This window comes from Balaenoptera borealis, assembly GCF_965194805.1.
Source record: "Balaenoptera borealis genome assembly, chromosome: 3".
In the NCBI taxonomy this organism is placed as follows: Eukaryota; Metazoa; Chordata; class Mammalia; order Artiodactyla; family Balaenopteridae; genus Balaenoptera; species Balaenoptera borealis.
In genome coordinates this window covers 123,669,865-123,690,780 of record NC_138866.1, presented here as the reverse complement: position 1 = coordinate 123,690,780, position 20,916 = coordinate 123,669,865, and the positions used below count along the sequence as shown (strand labels likewise).

General features: G+C 38.1%; 1 protein-coding gene across 8 annotated transcripts in view; it reads right to left on the bottom strand.

The window, feature by feature from the left end:
• The window catches only part of SCAPER (S-phase cyclin A associated protein in the ER), a 487,034-nt gene that overhangs the window by 441,645 nt on the left and 24,473 nt on the right, over positions 1 to 20,916 (bottom strand). For all 8 annotated transcript variants that reach the window (XM_082386958.1, XM_082386962.1, XM_082386961.1 and 5 more), the window contains one exon: positions 5,369 to 5,435. In XM_082386958.1, the coding sequence (XP_082243084.1) occupies positions 5,369 to 5,374 (6 nt within the window). In that variant the 5' untranslated portion in view covers positions 5,375 to 5,435. The remainder of the gene's footprint in view (positions 1 to 5,368; positions 5,436 to 20,916) is intronic.

Sequence of the window (20,916 nt, the reverse complement as noted above, 5' to 3'; positions counted from 1 at the left end):
AAAATAAAAGCTGCTAAAAATAATGATAATAAAGGATGATAGTTTCATGATCTTCAGGTAAAGAAAAAAGTCTTAATCGGGACACAAAAAGCACTAATCATAAAGGAAAAAACTAATAAACTGAACTTCAGTGCAATTAAGAACAGCTTCTACTAAAAAGACATCATTAAAAGAATGAAAAAGCAAGCCACAAAGAAGATATATGCATAAAAGAAACAAAGGTCTTGTACCCAGGATAGACAGAGAACTCCTTAAATCAATTAGAAAAAGAAAGACAACCCAACAGGAAAATGAAACTTGAGTAGGCACTTCACAAAAGATACATAAATAACCAATTACCATATGAAAAGGTACTCAAAAGCAGGCACCGGAAATACTAAAATTTTTTTTAAATAAATGACTATACCGTATGGTGGTGAGGAGCTGGGGCAACTGCTTACACTGCTGACAGGAAGCTAAACTGGTACAACCACTTTGGAAATCTGGCATTATCTACCAAAGCACAAACCAGCCTCTGTTTACCTCTCTAGCCTCATCTTCCACTACTCTTTTTTCTTTTTTTTTTTTTTTTTTGATAAATTGAGTCTCAGAAATTTTATTTTATTTTATTTTTTTTATTTTATTTTTGGCTGTGTTGGGTCTTTGTTGCTGTGCATGGGCTTCCTCTAGTTGTGGCAAGCGGGGGCTACTCTTTGTTGAGGTGCACAGGCTTCTCATTGACTTGTTGCAGAGCATGGACTCTAAGTGAGTGGGCTTCAGTAGTTGCAGCACACGGGGCTCAGTAGTTGTGGCACGTGGGCCCTAGGGCATGCGGACTTCAGTAGTTGTGGAGCACGGGTTCAGCAGCTGTGGCTCACAGGCTCTAGAGCACAGGCTCAGTAGTTGTGGTGGATTCTTAACCACTGTGCCACCAGGGAAGTCCCTCCATTACTCTTCTTGTCTGTCATGCTCCAACCCCACTGACTTCTATTCAGTTCCCTATAGCCACCAAGCTCCCTTCTAATTCAAGGCATTTACATAGAATTCTCTCTGCTATTTAGAATGTTCTGCCACTCTACAATGTACATTTATTGGCTTCCTCCCCAGCATTCACTACCTACATCTTTCCTAATAGTTCAATTTTGTTGGGGTCTCATGTGGTTCTAGAGAAGCAGACTTCATCCCTAACTCCAGGCAACACATGACCTTGCCTAAGCCAATCAGCATATTCCACTCCTCCAGGCATAACAAGTGATTCTGGTGTAAGCATGTAACATAAGGTGATCAATACACAGTGGACTTCAGATCTTCTCCTGAAATATTGGAGAAAAGACTCATTTTCCTACTGGCCATACATGAGGGAATACACAGTTCTGAAAACTATCGCTAACCAACTGGGGACCTTAAAGGGAGCAAACCTTAAGATTATGGCAACAAAACAGAAGGCAGAACCAAGGGAAGAAAAGCAATCAAATCCTTGGTGACACTGTTGAGTCAATAGATCAAGTCTTATCTCTACTTGCTACTGAAAGCATCCTAACTAAGACAGTGCTCCTCTTAGCCCAGCCAAGACCTAATGATCTTTCAAGTCCCAGCTTAATGGTTCTTTCTCAGAATGAGGTATCTTCAACTCCCAGACTTGGCCAGGACCCCTTTCATATACTCAAGTCAACTTGTACACCTTTGTAGCACATCTTACAATTAAATTTTAAATTATATAATTATGTGTTTACCATCTATGCTCCCCATTAGACTGTAAGCTTCTGGAGGACTGGATTTTGTTCATCACTCTATTACTACTGCTAGCACAGTGCCAAGCACATAAATACATCATGAATGATGAATAATTGGAATGATCAAGAAATCATCATAGACAGCTAGTGGGAAGCAGCCGCATAGCACAGCTCGGTGCTTTGTGACCACCTAGAGGAGTGGGATAGGGAGGGTGGGAGGGAGGGAGACACAAGAGGGAAGAAATATGGGGACATATGTATATGTATAACTGATTCACTTTGTTATAAAGCAGAAACTAACACACCACTGTAAAGCAATTATACTCCAATAAAGATGTTTTTTTAAAAAAAAAGAAATCATCAATAAATAATTGACAAAATAAATATATCATGAATAAATGAACAACATCATTGGGAAATAAGGTGTTCAACATAAATCCACAACTAAAGTTTTGCCCTGCTAAGCACAAATTCTTTTTGATTTTACCATTTTGGATGAAAATCTCTGAATCACAGTTTCCTGACTTCTGAAACAGAGGCTACTGAAGCAACTTCCTCTTTTCTTGAAACTTTCAGGTTATCACTACAAACACCAACTTTTGTATGATATTGTAATATATAGCCTTCAGGAGCTATAGAAGGGCAGTGGATGATTGTCTTATAAATGGGCCCAGGCCAAAGTGTTTTTAGACTTTTTGGGCTCTTTACTTCCTAATGATTTTGCAGAAAACAAAAACTTAATTCTTAATTATTTTGTCTTCTTCCCTATCAAGCTATTAGCTGTCAATTCTTATTTGTTAGAATTCTGGGAAATGTACTATTATGTTTCTGAATAAGAAACTCAAGAATTCTACAAGTACAGTGAATATATTTTCAGTGTGTGAATTATCTGTTATGGATGATCATAGGTATTTTTCATTTACTTTCAGGGTTTTGGCCACATTCTTCAGAGTCACAATAAGCAGTGCTTTACTATACCTTGCTCATTAAGCAGTTTAAAAACAACACAGATCAGAAGGAAATACTATGCAGCTGTAATAAGGAATGAAGATCTCTAATGATCTAGGATATATTCCTAAGTGGGGGAAAAAGTATTAGAATATGATACCTTTGGATTTGAGAAAGAGAATGATAAATATATATACATTACACACATACTTATTTATATATTTTTTCTTATTTTTGAAAATATAAGCAATAAAGGATAAACCAAAAACTAGTCAAAATGATTACCCACGAGACCCATTAGGATAGCTACTACCAAAAAAACAAAAAATAACAAGGATGTGAACAAACCGGAACCCTTGCTCACTACTGGTCGGAATGTAAAATGGTACAGCTGCTGTGGAAAACAGTATGGAGGTTCCTCAAAAAATCTGATATGATCCAGGAATTCTACTTTAGGTATATAGCAAAAAGAATTAAAAATAGGGTCTCAAAGAAATATTTATACATCCATGTTCACAGCAGCATTTTCACAATAGTTAAAATGTGGGAGCAACCCTGTCCGTAGACAAATGAATGGATAGCAGTATGTAGTATATACATACAATGGAATATTATTCAGTCTTAAAAGGTAAATTCTGACATATGCTACTACCTTAGGATAGTATGCTAAGTGAAATAAACTAGTCACAAAAAGACAAATACTGTATGATTCCACTTATATGAGGTACCTAGAGTAGTCATAATCATAGAGAGAGAAAGTAAAATGGTGGCTGCCAGGGGCTGGGGGAGGAAAGAAATAGGGAGTTATTGTTTAATAGGTATAGAGTTTCAGTTTTGCAAGATGAAAAGAGTTCTGAAGATGGACAGTGGTGATGGTTGCACAACTATATGAATATACTTAATACCACTGAACTGAACACTTAAAAATGGTCAAGGGGCTTCCCTGGTGGCGCAGTGGTTAAGAATCTGCCTGCCAATGCAGGGGACACGGGTTCGAGCCCTGGGCCAGGAAGATCCTACATGCCGCAGAGCAACTAAGCCCATGCACCACAACTACTGAGCCTGTGCTCTAGAGCTTGCAAGCCACAACTACTGAAGCCCACATGCCACAACTACTGAAGCCCACGTGCCTAGAGCCCATGCTCCGCAACAAGAGAAGCCACCACAATGAGAAGCCTGCGCACCACAACGCAGAGTAGCCCCCACTCACCGCAACTAGAGAAAGCCCGCGAGCAGCATTGAAGACCCAACACAGCCAAAATAAATAAATAAATTTTTAAAAATGGGTGAGATGGTAAATTTTGTGTATTTTACCACAATTAAAAACATGGAAAAGAAAAGATTGTCCATGAAGGGAAGAAGAGGAAGAAGAAAAGTCATACTCCTCTAAATGAATACGGTTTAATAGGAATTTTGAACCATGTAAACATTGCATATAATATTAAAACAAAGTAAAATCAAAAAGAAAAAGAAATATCAAAAATCAAAAAGAGGTTGAAAACTGTGGAACAATTTTTTCAACATACTGAGAGAAAAATTAGTCAATCGAGACTTTTATGCTCAGCAAGACCATCTTTCAAAATTAGGGCAGGAAAAAAAAGCTACCTTAGACAAACAAAAACAGAGCTTATTAGGACTTAAAAGGCCCTCACTATAAGAAATTCTCAGAATATAAAAGGCAGAAAGAAAACAATCCCAAATGACAGATTTAAAATTTTTTAAACTCAGAGCTTTTTTTATGCCTTTAAGAGATAAAAGAAACTGGAGTGTGGAATGGGGCAGGATGAGATAGGAAAGGAGAATATAGGTAGAAACAGTGCTGCCTTTACACCCAAAAGAGGAGGCTCCTGCCCTGAGCCCTACACTTTAGAAGATTACACCTATCAAAATACCAAAACATCAAAAATATCAAAACCCAAAGATAATAAGTAACTAATTGAGGGTACAGGAATTAAGAGAGAGGGATTCACAAACTGAACTGAGACCTCCCCATCCTAAGAGAAGACAATGAAGAGAAGGAAGGAGGCAAAGCACAGCCTCTGTGCTGGGAAATCAAGGTAAAAACTTCTAATTTTACTTTAGAATGGCCACCCCCAATCTCCCAAGGAGGTGTCTAGGCAGCCTGGATTCCCCCAGAAACTGCTTGCCCTCCTCCTCCTGGGTTTGAGTGGGATAGTTTAAGAAGATACTTAGAACTGCCTTAAATCTTGAGTTAGAAAAGTAGAATATGGGGAAGGAGAACCCATCTGCCCAGACTCTCTGGGGAGTTTCACCACATCAGTCCCCATCTAAGATTCAGAGACCACCCTGGCCCAACTTCCACCCTGCCAACCCCAGGGAGTATATTGCTCCTTTAAGAGCTGGCTGGGCCCTGGGTAGGAAAGTAAGTCAGGCTGCTGACGTAAACTGATCTATAACTTTTTAAGATTAAGACATATTGTTAAAAAAAAAAGCTGACTTCCATTTCTATTCTTGCCCTAGGTTGTACAAATGTTAGGAGTGAGAGTCTACGGCTCTCAGGTTGAACAGTACATTCACAGTCAGTTACTTTATTGCTGTGCTTTATAACAAATGTGTTCCATAGAGTGTCTTGAAGGTAACAAATATTACATCAAAAAAGAGAATGAATTAAAAACAGAAGGAAGGAAGGGAGGTAGAAGGAGGCTAAAAAAACTAAGGTTAATGCTTAAGGTAGCTTGATCACTTACCATCATTTTTTAATTCCCTTCTATGCCAAGAAGTTCATTTACCACACAAACCCATGGGGTGTGACTCCTATAATAAAAAATATATAGTACATACTCTTAGTCATAACATTGTCATAAAATCATATTTATTCATAAAAGATAAAAATCTCATCCCCGCAAGTTTCTCATTACATTTAACAACATAAACATCACCCCTTTATATTCCGTTTAGATATACTATAGCATGTTTTAAACACTCCATGCTGAACAATACCTCAATGCTCTCCAAAAAAAATTAAATGGAAGAGAAAGAGTATTAATTACATAAATAGCCTATGACATTCCAATCCAGAGGCTTCAAACTTTTTTTTACTAAACACACACACACTTTATATCATGACTCAGTTCATACACACATGATTAACTGAAACAAAGTTTCATGAAGTAATATTTATCCCTATTGTGAGAGATGCACTGATTATTTCCTATTCTATTCTATTTCATCTTTTAAATACTGTTTTCACTGAATTGATTTATAACCCACTAATGAATCCCAACTCAGTATACAAAACACTGTGTAACCTCTCCTTAGGAACTTCCAAAAACTGAGATTTTATCAGAATATCTCAATCACAGATCATCTAATTCTCTACATACAACAGATCCTACTTTTCAGGGAACCTATTTAATGTTGGTCAACCCTTTATTCAAAGAAATCCAAAGCTAGGAAAGTAGATAAAAAAACAAGAGGACAGAGAAATTGCGAGAAAAAATGGCTTAACCCCATAACAAAAGCTACTGAACAAAGAAAAGCAAGCAACAGTTGGAACCCAACCTTCTGGGATGACAGCCTAGGTCATTTATCTTCGTCAAGTGAATCTGTTCCTTTTAAAATGCAGCACTTCAAATGAAAACATATGTTCACACAATAACTTACATACAAGTATTCACAGCAACATTATTCTTAATAGCCAAAAAGTGGAAACAACCCAAACGTCCAAAAACTGTTGGATAAATAAAATGTGCTATATCCATACAATGAAATCTTATTCGGCCATAAAATAGAATAAAGTACTTGTACATGCTACAACATAAAGGAATCTTGAAAACAAGATGCTAAGTGAAAGAAGCCAGTCATAAAAGACCACATATTACATAATTCCACTTATATGTAATGTCCAAAATGGGCAAATCAAGAGTCAGAAAAACAGATTACTGCTTGCCTAGGGCTAGAGAGTTGGAGGATGATGAGTTACTGCTAATGAGTACAGGGTTTCTTTTGGGGATGATGAAAATGTTCTAAAATTCAATATGGTGACGGTTGTACAACTCTGTGAATATACTAAGAACCACTTTTTAAATGGGTGAGTTGTAGGGTACATGGATTATATCCCAGTAAAAATGTTACATTTTTAAAAACAGACTACCTCTGTTCACAACTTCTCCAGTGCCTCTACATCTCACTCAGAGTAAAAGTCAAAGTCCTCACAGTGGCCTACCACACCCTAAACCTTCTAACTCCCCGTAAGTCTCTGACCATACCTCCTACTCCTCTCTTCTCTGGTGTTCATTCCACTTCAACCACACTGGCCTCTTTAAGTTCCCCAACATGCCAGACACACTACTGCCTCAGGGCTTTACACTTTAAAGTTCCCATCTGGAACACTCAAGATTAACTCCATCTTTGCCCACAGGTCACTTTCTCAGTGAGGCCTTCTGACACGCTCTTTTAAAAAGTGCAACCTGTTTATCCTGACTCCCGCCACTGGCACTCCTTACCCCACTTCTTCGCTAGAGCACTCATTACTTTATATTATTTACTTACTTGGTGGACTGTCCCTCTTTCCCCACAAGAATGTAAACTCCATTATGTTCTTTTTTTTTAAATTTTTTTCTATTGGACCTCCCTCCCACCCCACCCCCATCCCACGCAACTAGATCATCACGGAGCACCAAGCTGAGCTCCCTGTGTTATACGGCAGGTTCGCACTAGCTATCTATTTTACATATGGTAGTGTACTTATGTCAAACCTAATCTCCCAATTTGTCCCACCCTCCCCTTCCCCTCCCTGTGTCCACATGTCCGTTCTCTACATCTACATCTCTATTCCTGTGCTGCAAATAGGTTCATCTGTACCATTTTTCTAGATTCCACAAATATGCGTTAATATACAGTATTTGTTTTTCTCTTTCTGGCTTATTTCACTCTGTATGACAGACTCTAGGTCCATCCACATCTCCAAAAATGACCCAATTTCGTTCCTTTTTATGGCTGAATAATATTCCACTGTATATATGTACCACATCTTCTTTATCCATTCATCTGTTGATGGACACTTAGGTTGTTTCCATGTCCTGGCTAATGTAAATAGTGCTGCAATGAATATTGGGGTACATGTGTCCTATTGAATTATGGTTTTCTCAGGGTATATGCCCCATAGTGGGATTGTTGGGTCATACCGTAGTTCTATTTTTAGTTTTTTAAGGAACCTCCATACTGCTCTCCATCGTGGCTGTATCAATGTACATTCCCATCAACAGTGCAAAAGCGTTCCCTTTTCTCCACACCCTCTCCAGCAATTACTGTTTGTAGATTTTTTGATAATGGCCATTCTGAACAGTGTGATGTGATACCTCACTGTAGTTTTGATTTGCATTTCTCTAATAATTAGTGATATTGAGCATCTCTTCATGTGCCTCTTGGCCATCTGTATGTCTTCTTTGGAGAAATGTCTGTTTAGGTCTTCTGCCCATTTTTGGATTGGGCTGTTTTTTTTGATATTGAGTTCCATGAGCTGTTTGTATATTCTGGAGATTAATCCTTTGTCCATTGCTTCGTTTGGAAACATTTTCTCCCATTCTGAAGGTTGTCTTTTCGTCTTGCTTATGGTTTCCTTTGCTGCCCAAAAGCTTTTAAGTTTAATTAGGCCCCATTTGGGTTTTTTGTTTTTATCTTCATTACTCTAGGAGGTGGATCAAAAAAGGTCTTGCTGTGATTTAAGTCGAAGAGTGTTCTTCCTATGTTTTCCTCTAAGAGTTTTACAGTGTCCGGTCTTACATTTAGGTCTTTAATCCATTTTGAGGTTATTTTTGTGTATGGTGTTAGCTAGTGTTCTAATTTCATTCTTTTACATGTAGCTGTCCAGTTTTCCCAGCACCAATCATGGAAGAGGCTGTCTTTTCTCCATTGTATGTTCTTGCCTCCTTTGTCATAAATTAGGTGACCATATGTGCGTGGGTTTATCTCTGGGCTTCCTATCTTGTTCCATTGATCTATGCTTCTGTTTTTGTGCCAGGACCATACTGTCTTGATTACTGTAGCTCTGTAGTATAATTTGAAGTCAGGGAGCCTGATTCCACCAGCTCCATTTTTCTTTCTCAAGACTGCTTTGGCTATTCGGGGTCTTTTGTGTTTCCATACAAATTGTAAAAATTTTTGTTCTAATTCTGTGAAGAATGCCATTGGTAGTTTGATAGGGATTGCACTGAATATGTAGATTGCTTTGGGTAGTATAGTCATTTTCACAATATTGATTCTTCCAATCCAAGAACGTGGTATATTTCTCCACCTTTTTATGTCAACTTTGATTTCTTTCATCAGTGTTTTATAGTTTGAGTACAAGTCTTTTGCTTCCTTAGGTAGGTTTATTCCTAGGTATTTTACTCTTTTTGTTGTGATGGTAAATGGAATTGTTTCCTTAATTTCTCTTTCTGATTTATTGTTATTAGTGTATAGGAATGCAAGAGATTTCTGTGCATTAATTTTGTATACGGCAACCTTACCAAATTCATTGATCAGCTCTAGTAGTTTTCTGGTGGCAACTTTAAAATTTTCTATGTATAGTATCATGTCATCTGCAAACAGTGACAGCTTTACTTCTTCTTTTCCAATTTGTATTCCTTTTATTTCTTTTTCGTCTCTGATTGCTGTGGCTAAGACTTCCAAACTATGTTGAATAAGAGTGGCAAGTGGACATACATGTCTTGTTCCTGATCTTAGTGGAAACGCTTTCAGTTTTTCACCATTGAGAATGATGTGTGCTGTGGTTTTGTCATGGCCTTTATTATGTTGAGGTAGGTTCTCTCTATGCCCATTTTCTGGAGTGTTTTTATGATAAATGGGTGTTGAATTTTGTCAAAAGCTTTTTCTGCATCTATTGAGATGATCTATATGGTTTTTATTCCTTAATTTGTTAATAAGGTGTATCACATTGATTGATTTGCGTATACTGAAGAATCCTTGCATCCCTGGGATAAATCCCACTTGATCATGGTGTATGATTCTTTTGACATGCTATTGGATTCTCTTTGCTAGTACTTTGTTGAGGATTTCGGCATCTATGTTCATCAGTGATATTGGTCTGTAATTTTATTTTTTTGTGATATCTTTGTCTGGTGTTGGTATCAGGGTGATGGTGGCCTCACAGAACGAATTTTGTGAGTGTTCCTCCCTCTGCTGTTTTTTGGAAAAGTTTGAGGCTTGGTGTTAGCTCTTCTCTAAATGTTTGATAGAATTTGCCTGTGAAGCCATCTGGTCCTGGGCTTTTGTTTATCGGAAGATTTTTAATTACAGTTTCAATTTCATTACTTGTGATAGGTCTGTCTATATTTTCTAATTCTTCCTGGTTCAGTCTTGGAAAATTGTACCTTTCCAATAATTTGTCCATTTCTTTGTGGTTGTCCATTTTATTGGTATATAGCTGTGTGTAGTAGTCCCTTCTAACCCTTTATATTTCTGCAGTGTCAGTTGTGATTTCTCCTTTTTCATTTCTAATTTTATTGATTTGAGTCCTCTCCTTTTTTCTTGATGAGTCTTGCCAAAGTTTTATCAATTTTGTTTATCTTCTCAAAGAACCAACTTTTAGTTTTACTGATCTTTGCTACTGTTTTCTTTGTTTCTACTTCATTTATTTCTGATCTGATCTTTATGATTTCTTTCCTCCTACTGACTTTGGGTTTTCTTTGTTCTTCTTTCTCTAATTGCTTAAGGTGTAATATTAGGTTGTTTATTTGAGATTTTTCTTGTTTCTTGAGGTAGCATTGTATTGCTATATACCTCCCTCTTAGAACTGCTTTTGCTGCATCCCATAGGTTTTGGGTCGTCGTGTTCTCATTGTCATTTGTTTCTAGGTTTTTGTTGATTTCCTCTTTGATTTCTTCAGTGATCTCTTGGTTACTTAGTAGTGCACTGTTTAGCCTCCATATATTTGTGTATTTTACACTTTTTTTTCCTGTAATTGATTTCTAATTTCATATCGTAGTCAGAAGAGATGCTTGATACATTTTCAATTTTCTTAAATTTACTGAGGCTTGATTTGTGACCCAAGATGTGATCTATCCTGTAGAATGTTCTGTGTGCACTTGAGAAGAACATGTATTCTGCTACTTTCAGGAGGAATGTCCTATAAATATCAATTAAATCTATGCGGTCTATTGTGTCATTTAAAGCTTGTGTTTCCTTATTTATTTTCTTTTTGTCTGATCTGTCCATTGGTGTAAGTGAGGTGTTAAAGTCCCCTACCATTACTATTACTGTCGATTTCCCCTTCTATGGCTGTTAGCATTTCTTATGTATTGAGGTGTTCCTATGTTGGGTGCATATTTATCATTGTTATATCTTTTTCTTGGATTGATCCCTTGATTATTATGTAGTATCCTTCCTTATCTCTTGTAACAGCCTTTATTTTAAGGTCTATTTTATCTGATACGAGTATTGCTACTCCAGTTTTCTTTTGATTTCCATTTGAATGGAATATCTTTTTCCATCCCTTCACCTCAGTCTGGATGTTTCCCTAGGTCTGAAGTGGGTCTCTTGTACACAGCATATATATGAGTCTTGTTTTTGTATCCATTCAGTAAGTCTGTGTCTTTTGGTTGGAGCATTTAATCCATTTACATTCAAAGTTATTATCGATACGTATGTTCCTATTACCGTTTTCTTAATTGTTTTAGGTTTGTTTTTGTGGGTCTTTTTTCTTCTCTTGCGTTTCCCGCCTAGAGAAGTTCTTTTAGCATTTGTTGTAAAGCTGGTTTGGTGGTGCTGAATTCTCTTAGCTTTTGTTTGTCTATAAAGCTTTTGATTTCTCCATCAAATCTGAATGAGATCCTTGCTAGGTAGATTGTTGTAGGTTTTTCTCTTTCATCACTTTAAGTAGATCTGCCACGCCCTTCTGGCCTGCAGAGTTTCTGCTGAAAAATCAGCTGTTAACCTCATGGGGATTTCTTTGTATGTTATATTTTGATTTTCCCTTGCTGCTTTTAATATTTTTCTTTTGAACTTAATTTTTGTTAGTTTGATTAATATGCGTCTCGGTGGGTTTCTCCTAGGGTTTATCCTGTATGGGACTCTCTGTGCTTTCTGGACTTGGGTGATTATTTCCTTTCCCATTTTAGGGAAGTTTTCCACTTTAATCTCTTCAAATATTTTCTCAGACCCTTTCTTTTTCTTTTGTTTTTCTGGGACCACTATAATTTGAATGTTGGTGCATTTAGTGCTGTCCCAGAGGTCTCTGAGATTTTCTTCAATTCTTTTCATTCTTTTTTCTTTATTCTGCTCCTCGGCAATTATTTCCACCATTCTGTCTTCCAGCTCACTTATTCATTCTTCTGCCCTAGTTATTCTATTATTGATTCCTTCTAGTATATTTTTCATATCAGTTATTGTGTTATCCATCTCTGTTTGTTCTTTATTTTTTCTACATCTTTGCTAAACATTTCTTGTATTTTCTTGATCCGTGCCTCCATTCTATTTCCGAGATTCTGGATTATCTTTACTATCATTACTCTGAATTCGTTTTCAGGTAGATTGCCAATTTCCTCTTCATTTATTTGGTCTTGTAGGTTTTTACCTTGCTCCTTCATCTGTAACATATTTTTTTGTCGTCTCATTTTTTTTTTTTTTTTGATGCATGGAATTGTCTTCCTGTCTTACTGGTTGTTTGGCCTGAGGCATCCAGCATTGGAGTTTGTAGGCTGTTGTACAGATCTGGCTCTTGGTGCCAAGATGAAGACCTCCAAAACCTCACTCCAATGAATATTCCTTGGGGTCCGAGGTTCTCTGGTTCTCTGTTACTCCAGAGGTTTGGACTCAGGGCTCCCACTGCGGGAGCGCAGTCTCAACCCCCAGCTCATGAACCAAGATCCCGCAAGCTGCGCGGGGCAGCAAAGAAGAAAAAGAAAAAAACGAGAACAATAACAAAGAGTAAAAAATAAAATAAGATTAGAAAACTAACAGATATGTTAGAAAAAATTTAAAAATAAAAATATAGATGAAACAACAACCGGAAGGTACACTGGAACAGCAGCAAAAAAGAGGAGAAAAAAAAAGCCAGAAAAAGCCTTGGCTGTTGGGGGCGGGGCTTAGGCAGGGGCATGGTTTAGGCAGTGGGTGGGGCCTATGCTTAGGACTCACAGGGCTGGAAAAGGCACCAGGGGCAGGGGGGCTTAGGATCAACACAGCAGGAGGGGCCCAGGAGTGCCTATGGCCTTGGAGGGCAGAGGACAAGGTCCGGGACCCCAGCTGGCTCCTTGGGCACGAGTGGGCAGGGGAAATGCTAGACGCGTTCCCCTCCGATCCTCCAATCCTGGAGGGTCCCTCCCCACTGGCCTCTCTTCTTCTCCCCACACCCCATCCTATGCTGCTAGGACCCACACAGCCAGAGGGGGCCCCGATAGGCAGGGGACCAGACCCAGAAGCACACAGGCTTCCTGAGCTGAGTGGGCAGGGAATATGCCAGCGGCACTTCCCCTGATCCCCCAGTCCTGGAGGGTGCCCCCCATCCACCTCTCCTATGCCCCTAGGACCCCCACAGCCGGAGGGGGCCTCGGAGGGCAGAGCACCAGGCCCAGATGCCAGCAGGCTTCCCAGGGCCCAAGTGGGTGGGGGAAACACCTGCCACACCTCCCCTGATCCTCTGATCCTGGAGGGACCCTCCCCATCCTCCTCTCCTCTTCTCCCCTCACCTCCCTCCTTCGCCCCTAGGATCCAGGCGGCCCAGAGGGCGCCTCAGAGGACAGACGACCTGGTCTGGGAGCCCAGCAGGCTTCCTGGGGCCTGACTGGGCAGGGGAAATGCTAGGCGCGCTACCCACTGATCCTCGAGCCCCCGAGGGTCCCTCCAGGCGAGGGGACCCCTCCCCTCTCCCAGCCACCCCTCAGGGGCCCTGGTCGTGTCTGGCCTCCACTTCTCCTCCCCCCTCACTCTGCCCCACATCCTAGCCAGTTTCTTGAGGGTTCCTCCTGTTTCCTTGGGCATCGAGGTTCCCCACTAGCGTCCAACAGGTGACCTAGTGGTGGGGAGACATGAACTCTATGTCCTCCCATGCAGCCATCTTGACTCTGCCCCCTTTCTCATCTGGTTTTGTTATTGCTATAGCCTCAGAATACAGAACAGTGCCTAGCATTGAATAGGCATTAATTAAACACTTATTTACTAATGAATGAAGTCTGTACTAAAGAATCTTTGCGACCAGAGGGCAGACAGCAGAAGCAAAAAGAACTACAATCCGGCAGCCTGTGGAACAAAAACCACATTCACAGATAGACAAGATGAAAAGGCAGAAGGCTATATACCAGATGAAGGAACAAGATAAAACCCCAGAAAAACAACTAAATGAAGTGGAGATAGGCAACCTTCCAGAAAAAGAATTCAGAATAATGATAGTGAAGATGATCCAGGACCTCGGAAAAAGAACGGAGGCAAAGATCGAGAAGATGCAAGAAATGTTTAACAAAGACCTAGAAGAACTAAAGAACAAACAAACAGAGATGACCAATACAATAACTGAAATGAAAACTACACTAGAAGGAATCAATAGCAGAATAACTAAGGCAGATGAACGGATAAGTGACCTAGAAGACAGAATGGTGGAATTCACTACTGCAGAACAGAATAAAGAAAAAAGAATGAAAAGAAATGCAGACAGCCTAAGAGACCTCTGGGACAACATTAAACGCAACAACATTCGCATTATAGGGGTCCCAGAAGGAGAAGAGAGAGAGAAAGGACCAGAGAAAATATTTGAAGAGATTATAGTCGAAAACTTCCCTAACATGGGAAAGGAAATAGCCACCCAAGTCCAGGAAGCGCAGAGAGTCCCATACAGGATAAACCCAAGGAGAAACAGGCCGAGACACACAGTAATCAAATTGGCAAAAATTAAAGACAAAGAAAAATTATTGAAAGCAGCAAGGGAAAAATGACAAATAACATACAAGGGAACTCCCATAAGGTTAACAGCTGATTTCTCAGCAGAAACTCTACAAGCCAGAAGGGAGTGGCATGATACACTTAAAGTGATGAAAGGGAAGAACCTACAACCAAGATTACTCTACCCGGCAAGGATCTCATTCAGATTCGATGGAGAAATCAAAAGCTTTACAGACAAGCAAAAGCTAAGAGAATTCAGCACCACCAAACCAGCTCTACAACAAATGTTAAAGGAACTTCTCTAAGTGAGAAACACAAGAGGAGAAAAGGACCTACAAAAACAAACCTAAAACAATTAAGAAAATGGTCATAGGAACATACATATCGATAATTACCTTAAACGTGAATGGATTAAATGCTCCAACCAAAAGACACAGACTTGCTGAATGGATACAAAAACAAGGCCCATATATATGCTGTCTATAAGAGATCCACTTGAGACCTAGGGAAACATACAGACTGAAAGTGAGGGGATGGAAAAAGATGTTCCAGGCAAATGGAAATCAAAAGAAAGCTGGGGTATCAATACTCATATCAAATAAAATAGACTTTAAAATAAAGAATGTTACAACAGACAAAGAAGGACACTACATAATGATTAAGGGATCAATCCAAGAAGATATAACAATTATAAATATATATGCACCCAACACAGGAGCACCTCAATACATAAGGCAACTGCAAACAGCTCTAAAAGAGGAAATCAACAGTAACATAATAATAGTGGGGGACTTTAACACCTCACTTACACCAATGGACAGATCATCCAAAATGAAAATAAATAAGGAAAAAGAAGCTTTAAATGACACAATAGACCAGATAGATTTAATTGATATTTATGGGACATTCCATCCAAAAACAGCAGATTACACGTTCTTCTCAAGTGTGCACGGAACATTCTCCAGGAGAGATCACATCTTGGGTCACAAATCAAGCCTCAGTAAATTTAAGAAAATTGAAATCATATCAAGCATCTTTTCTGACCACAGCGCTATGAGATTAGAAATGAATTACAGGGAAAAAAACGTAAAAAACACAAACACATGGAGGCCAAACAATATGTTACTGAATAACCAAGAGATCACTGAATAAATCAAAGAGGAAATCAAAAAATACCTAGAGACAAATGACAATGAAAACACGACAATCCAAAACCTATGGGATGCAGCAAAAGCAGTTCTAAGAGGGAAGTTTACAGCTATAAAAGCCTACCTCAAGAAACAAGAAAATTCTCAAGTAAACAATCTAACCTTACACCTAAAGGAACTAGAGAAAGAAGAACGAACAAAACCCGAAGTTAGCAGAAGGAAAGAAATCATAAAGATCAGAGCAGAAATAAATGAAATAGAAACAAAGAAAACAATAGCAAAGATCAATAAAACTAAAAGCTGGTTCTTTGAGATGATAAAAAAAATTGATAAACCATTAGCCAGACTCATGAAGAAAAAGAGGGAGAGGACTCAAATCAATAAAATTAGAAATGAAAAAGGAGAAGTTACAACAGACACCTGAGAAATACAAAGCATCCTAAGAGACTACTACAAGCAACTCTACGCCAATGAAATGGACAACCTGGAAGAAATGGACAAATTCTTAGAAAGGTATAACCTTCCAAGACTAAACCAGGAAGAAACAGAAAATATGAACAGACCAATCACAAGTAACGAAATTGAAACTGTGATTAAAAATCTTCCAACAAACAAAAGTCCAGCACCAGATGGTTTCACAGGTGAATTCTATCAAACATTTAGAAAAGAGCTAACACCCATCCTTCTCAAACTCTTCCAAAAAATCACAGAGGAAGGAACACTCCCAAACTCACTCTACGAGGCCACCATCACCCTGATTCCAAAACCAGACAAAGATACTACAAGAAAAGAAAATTACAGATCAATATCACTGATGAATATAGATGAATATAGATGAATATCACTGATGAATATAGATCAATATCACTGATGAATATAGATGCAAAATATCACTGATGAATATAGATGCATCAACAAAATACTAGGAAACAGAATCCAACAACACATTAAAAGGATCATACACCACAATCAAGTGGGATTTATCCCAGGGATGCAAGGATTCTTCAATAAACGCAAATCAATCAATGTGATAAACCATATTAACAAATTGAAGAATAAAAACCATATGATCATCTCAATAGATGCAGAAAAAGCTTTTGACAAAATTCAACATCCATTTATGACAAAAACTCTCCAGAAAGTGGGCATAGAGGGAACCTACCTCAACATAGTAAAGGCCATATACGAGATACCCACAGCAAACATCATTCTCAATGGTGAAAAACTGAAAGTGTTTCCTCTAAGATCAGGAACGAAACAAGGATGTCCACTCTCACCACTATTATTCAACATAGTTTTGGAAGTCCTAGTTACGGCAATCAGAGAAGAAAAAGAAATAAAAGGAATACAAATTGGAAAAGAAGAAGTAAAACTGTCACTGTTTGTAGATGACATGACACTATACATAGAAAATCCTAAAAACGCCACCAGAAAACTACTAGAGCTAATTAATGAATTTGGTAAGGTTGCCGGATACAAAATTAATGCACAGAAATCTCTTGCATTCCTATACACTAATGATGAAAAATCTGAAAGAGAAATTAAGGAAACACTCCCATTTACCACTGCAACAAAAAGAATAAAATACCTAGGAATAAACCTACCTAGGGAGACAAAAGACCTGTATGCAGAAAACTATAAGACACTGATGAAAGAAATTAAAGATGATACCAACAGATGGAGAGATATACCATGTTCTTGGATTAGAAGAATCAATATTGTGAAAATGACTGTACTACCCAAAGCAATCTACAGATTCAATGCAATCCCTATCAAACTACCACTGGCATTTTTTATGGAACTAGAACAAATCATCTTAAAATTTGTATGGAGACACAAAACACCCCGAATAGCCAAAGCAGTCTTGAGGGAAAAAAACGGAGCTGGAGGAATCAGACTCCCTGACTTCAGACTATACTACAAAGCTACAGTAATCAAGACAATATGGTACTGGCACAAAAACAGAAGCATAGATCAATGGAACAAGATAGAAAGCCCAGAGAGAAACCCACGCACCTATGGTCAACTAATCTATGACAAAGGAGGCAAGGATATACAATGGAGAAAAGACAGTCTCTTCAATAAGTGGTGCTGGGAAAACTGGACAGCTACATGTCAAAGAATGAAATTAGAACACTCCCTAACACCATACACAAAAATAAACTCAAAATGGATTCGAGACCTAAATATAATACCGGACACTATAAAAGTCTTAGAGGAAAATGTAGGAAGAACACTCTTTGACATAAATCACAGCAAGATCTTTTTTGATCCACCTCCTAGAGTAATGGAAATAAAAACAAAAATAAACAAATGGGACCTAATGAAACTTCAAAACTTTTGCACAGCAAAGGAAACCATAAACAAGACGAAAAGACAACCCTCAGAATGGGAGAGAATATTTGCAAATGAATCAACAGACAAAGGTTTAATCTCCAAAATATATAAACAGCTCATGCAGCTCAATATTAAAGCAACAAACACCCCAATCCAAAAATGGGCAGAAGACCTAAATAGACATTTTTCCAAAGGAGACATACAGATGGCCAAGAAGCACATGAAAAGCTGCTCAACATCACTAATTATTAGAGAAATGCAAATCAAAACTACAATGAGGTATCACCTCACACCAGTTAGAATGGGCATCATCAGAAAATCTACAAACAACAAATGCTGGAGAGGTATGGAGAAAAGGGAACCCTCTTGCACTGTTGGTGGGAATGTAAATTGATACAGCCACTATGGAGAACAGTATGGAGGTTCCTTAAAAAACTAAAACTAGAATTACCATATGACCCAGCAATCCCACTACTGGGCATATACCCAGAGAAAACTGTAATTCAAAAAGACACATGCACCCCAATGTTCATTGCAGCACTATTTACAATAGCCAGGTCATGGAAGCAACCTAAATGCCCATCGACAGATGAATGGATAAAGAAGTTGTGGTACATATATACAATGGAATATTACTCAGCTATAAAAAGGAACGAAATTGAGTCATTTGTTGAGACGTGGATGGATCTAGAGACTGTCATACAGAGTGAAGTAAGTCAGAAAGAGAAAAACAAATATCGTTTATTAACGCATGTATGTGGAACCTAGAAAAATGGTACAGATGAGCCGGTTTGCAGGGCAGAAGTTGAGACACAGATGTAGAGAACAGACGTATGGACACCAAGGGGGGCAAACCGTGGTGGGGTGGGGATGGTGGTGTGCTGAATTGAGTGATTGGGTTTGACATGTATACACTGATGTGTATAAAATTGATGACTAATAAGAACCTGCAGTATAAAAAAACAAAGAAACTAAAAAAACAACTAATACTAAACTTTCTTTGGATTATTTGTATGGAAATATGTTAATATAAATGTTTCAGACATTACATGAAATTTCTAAAAATCTTATATGTTATGGTATAATGTTATAAATAATAATTCTAGTTATTACTTTAAAATGTGTATCTCAGAAATAACTAAATTTCCGTGTCAACTGCATTATTATGAACTGTCATCAAATCTTTAACCATGGTCATTTTTAAGTCTTTTGTCATTTACAGACAGTTCTGGGTGTACTCTGATGCTTTTGCAAATATGTTCCTGTAAAAGGGGTTCATCTTCAAGGAATTCATGGAAAAGACTCTGACAAGTACAGGTTTCTGGTAACCGACTATACTGCTGAACTGAATAAGCATTTTCAGGACTCTAATGGAAAACTGATGAACTCATAAAAGTGCTAACAAAAGATCAAGATGAAAAAAAAAATTAATTACATGGGACTGAGTGAACTGATGAGGATGATTGTAATTTTTGTGACTTTCTGTTTGAATAAAAAAAAAATCCCACAAGGACTCAGAGGCAAAAAATATACAAATCAATTTTCACTGCAAAGTAAAGGAGCTGTTACAGTGGAGGATTACTGGACTGAATGTCAATATTATGACATAGTATGAGTGTGTTTCGTGTTTGGCAATTGCAATCATTGTTGCTTTTGTTGTGGTCATCCATTTACAATGCTTGGTGTCAGTCTATTTATCTCTTGTAAAAATAAAAAAATAAAAAAAGAGACTTTGCTCACAATGTTCCTTTCTTCTCACCCTGTATGTATTCAAAGCCTATCAATTCTTCAAGGCCAACTCAAAAGTCATCTTCTTGAAGCCCATTTTGATATCCCCAGCTGACAGAGATCTTCTTCATCTGAATTCCCAGATCACTTCATCTGTGATCATTACCTCTAAAAAGTGGGGGAAAGTGTGATACAGTGGAAAAAGAGTATATAGGCACAGGAGTCAACCAAATCACTGGTCATGTGACCTTGAGAAGTCATTCAACCCTTTTGAGTATCGGTATTCCCACCTATAAAAATTAAGGCTAAGTTGTTTACCCAAGAGAATTTTTTCCACACAAAGACCTATATACAAATATTGAAAGCAGCTTTTTTCATAATATCTCCAAACTGGAAACAACCCAAATATCAAAAAGAAGAGAGATAATCCAATTGTGGCATAACTGTATAACAGAATAGAAAGCAGTACAAAGGAATGAACTGTTGATATATGCAATAAAATGGATATCACAGGCATTATGTTCAGAAAAAGAACCTGGACACAAAAGAATACTGAATTTTATCATTTATATCAAGTTTTAGAACATGCAAAACTAATCCTAGGTGAAAATATCAAAAGAGGGTTGCCTCAGTTGGAGGGGAAGGACTGGGAAGAAGTACAAGGCAACTTTCTGGGAAGATGGATTGCAGTAGTGGTTCCCAACTATATATAAATGTGTCAATACTCATTGAACTGCCCACTTAAAAAGTGGTCACAATTTTTGTGTGTAAATTATACCAATAAAATTGATTAAAGAAAAGGGCACACAGCTTAAGGGGAGAAAATGAAGGCTAGCCTTAATTTATAAGGTTGTTCGGAGGATTAGATGAGAAACACTTCTACTGAAATCAGTATGGCACAGTGAGAAAGACTACACACTGATTTGGGACTGAATCTCAATTTAGCAAATTACTATAGCTACTAGTTACATAACCTTGGACAACTCATTAATCCCTCAGAACTTCAGTTTTCTCTTATGTAAAGAGAATAATATCTACTTTACAGAGTTAAATGGTAGCATACTAGAGTTTCCACCAGTTAAGACAATATCTGTTACATAACAAGTACCCCAATAGTTTTTTAAATAATACATAAAATCCAGCACATAATAGATGCTCAATTAGTGTTATACTCTTTTCCCCATTTTCCTTGGATGAGAATTTCCTCT